Consider the following 2469-nt stretch of genomic DNA (forward strand, 5'->3'; position numbering starts at 1 on the left):
AATTTTCCGAAAGATGGTTTTGGTCATTTAAGGTAGTTGTTATCACGCTGATATATGTTCAATTGTTCGTTTTTGTGATAAGTTTGATTTTGGCTAGTAATTTGATGCTCTAAAAACGGGGCGTGTCGTTATGGTTGATTGGGTCTGCGGGAGTTTGGGCGGGAGTTTGATACCGCGGCTCCACCTAGAGGTCTGCGAAGGACTGTTTTTTTAGTCCCGCCCGCTCCCGCTATATATTCACTCTTTGTTCACCCGCTGTCCGCTTAGAATAATTTTCTAAATGGACGTCGGAACGGGATATTGTTAGACCGCCCAAATTACACCAGAGTTACCGACCGCTACCGCGTTTTATTCGGGAATTTAATCCCGCGGCGCAAAAAATATGGTCGGGTCCCGCGGTTGCAGACCTCTAGCTCTACCTCACGACTCTACCGCGCAGACTCTGGCTCCAAACGAATCTCTACTGCGCAGACTCGGGCTCCAAACGAATCTCGTCTGCGCAGTAACGAATCTCTACTGCGCAGACTCTGGCTCCAAACGAATCTCTACTGCGCAGACTCTGGCTCCAAACGAATCTCTACTGCGCAGACTCTGGCTCCAAACGAATCTCTACTGCGCAGACTCTGGCTCCAAACGAATCTCTACTGCGCAGACTCTGGCTCCAAACGAATCTCTACTGCGCAGACTCTGGCTCCAAATGATGTCATTTACTCAAGATGGCAGCGGCCATACTGAGATGCTTTGGCTTCACTTTTCTATAGTGAAAGGAATAGGAGACGCATCGTCCATCTTTTTTTTACAGTCTATGGTTCCGCTCCCCGTGCAACTGATACTCGACTGCCATTGGCTCATCTGCGTTCGAGGGGAGGGGCTTACCGATAGGTCAATTCCGCGGGAAAATCGCGGACTTGGCAACACTGAGTACAATCAAAGTCCCTTTAAGGTATTCTATAGTCTTTGGTACAATCCATTGAACACATTGTACAGCCTCGTTTTCATTCCTGTAAAATATTAAATAGCGCTACCCTGACTGAGATCATATCCATTATGATATCTCTGACGCATTTATGAGATACTCACTGATAAAACTGATGAAGTTTACCTTCGTGAAATGCACAAGAGCGACTCCTATGCTTGACCTCACAGCCCCAACAAACATGGCGACGATTGCCTGACACGTTACAGTTACGTTTCTATAGTAACGCTGCAACTCTCGCGATAACAGCGACCGGCGAGACTGCCTGACTGCGGCGCCCTATTTCCTTTCCTCGCTGTAAGTGCGAGGGCTCCGGCAGAAATCGAGTCATCAACCATCACAAACTTTAGTCACAAACAGCGTTTAACTTTCATTTGTAGGCGAGCAACACACCAGCGGTTCATAAGTTAGGCCAGGGTGTTGTTTCTGAAGCGCCTCGGCGTGTTTTAGGCGTTTGTTTGAGGCGTAAACAGTGTAAAAGAGGAGTTGTGGGTGGGTTTGACGGTTATGGCAGCACCGCGACCCATTAAAGGGATTCTGAAGAACAAATCCAGTATCAAAGCCCGACCAGAAGAGCCAGTCCAGGACACCCCAGAACCAGGAGACCCTATCAACTCTGAAGACGACCAACAGTGAGTAACTAGTCTGTAAAACAGCTTAAATCAGTCAGACAGGGCGGCTGTAGCGCCTGTCAATCAAACTCGGACATGATGTTGACAGCGACCTGAACTAGTACACTTAACCAGTCCTCTAGGTTGAGTTTAACTGGTTTTGCTCCAGTTCGATTACTGGGTTAGTAGCTTGGGCTGCTAATAGGTTAGCCACTGACCTGTCATGTCAAGCAAAACCATCCTGCTGGATTGAACACAAGACCAACCTCTTTACTAACCAGCTGTATTACAGTCAGTCTCTGAGCCTGTTATCTACATGCACAGCTCAATGGTGTGTTTGAAATATGGATTCACAAGCAGCAAAAGTGTTGTTGTTTTTTTTCAAACGTATACATTACGTAACAATGACGTTAAAAACTCTTTAAAACGTTTTATTAAGAATATTATTATATGCAGACATTTAAATTAAATATGAATAGGACACTCAAGAAAACTTCCAAGAGCATTCGTGAGACTTATTTCACCCCAAACTTTTACTTACTTTTAAGCCAAAATTCAGGTTAAATTTCTTGTTTTTATTACTGCTCTCTCTCTCGCTATCTATCTATCTATATATATATATATATATACACATACACATATATACACTACCGTTCAAAAGTTTGGGATCAGAACGATTTTTAAAGTTTTTTACAGGAGTTTCTTATGCTCATCAATACTGCATTTATTTGATTAAAAAAAATACAGGAAAAAAATTAATATTGTGAAATATTATTATGATGTAAAATAACGTTTTTCTATTTTAATATACATTAAAATATTGTTTATTCCCGTGATGCAAAGCTGAATTTTCAGCATCATTACTCCAGTCTTCAGTGTCAC

The 2469-nt window shown here is 43.2% G+C and overlaps 1 protein-coding gene across 4 annotated transcripts in view; it reads left to right on the forward strand.

The window, feature by feature from the left end:
* Positions 1-1237: 1237 nt before the first annotated feature.
* The window catches only part of LOC107732679 (protein phosphatase inhibitor 2-like), a 34053-nt gene continuing 32821 nt past the window's right edge, over positions 1238-2469 (forward strand). For 3 of the 4 annotated variants that reach the window (XM_016544090.1, XM_016544089.1, XM_016544091.1), the window contains exon 1: positions 1239-1608. In XM_016544090.1, the coding sequence (XP_016399576.1) occupies positions 1484-1608 (125 nt within the window). In that variant the 5' untranslated portion in view covers positions 1239-1483. Of the gene's footprint in view, positions 1609-2469 lie in introns of all 4 variants that reach the window. The other variant, XM_016544092.1, reaches the window with a different exon arrangement.

Source organism: Sinocyclocheilus rhinocerous, unplaced genomic scaffold, assembly GCF_001515625.1.
Source record: "Sinocyclocheilus rhinocerous isolate Xijiao unplaced genomic scaffold, SAMN03320098_v1.1 scaffold579, whole genome shotgun sequence".
Classification (NCBI taxonomy): Eukaryota; Metazoa; Chordata; class Actinopteri; order Cypriniformes; family Cyprinidae; genus Sinocyclocheilus; species Sinocyclocheilus rhinocerous.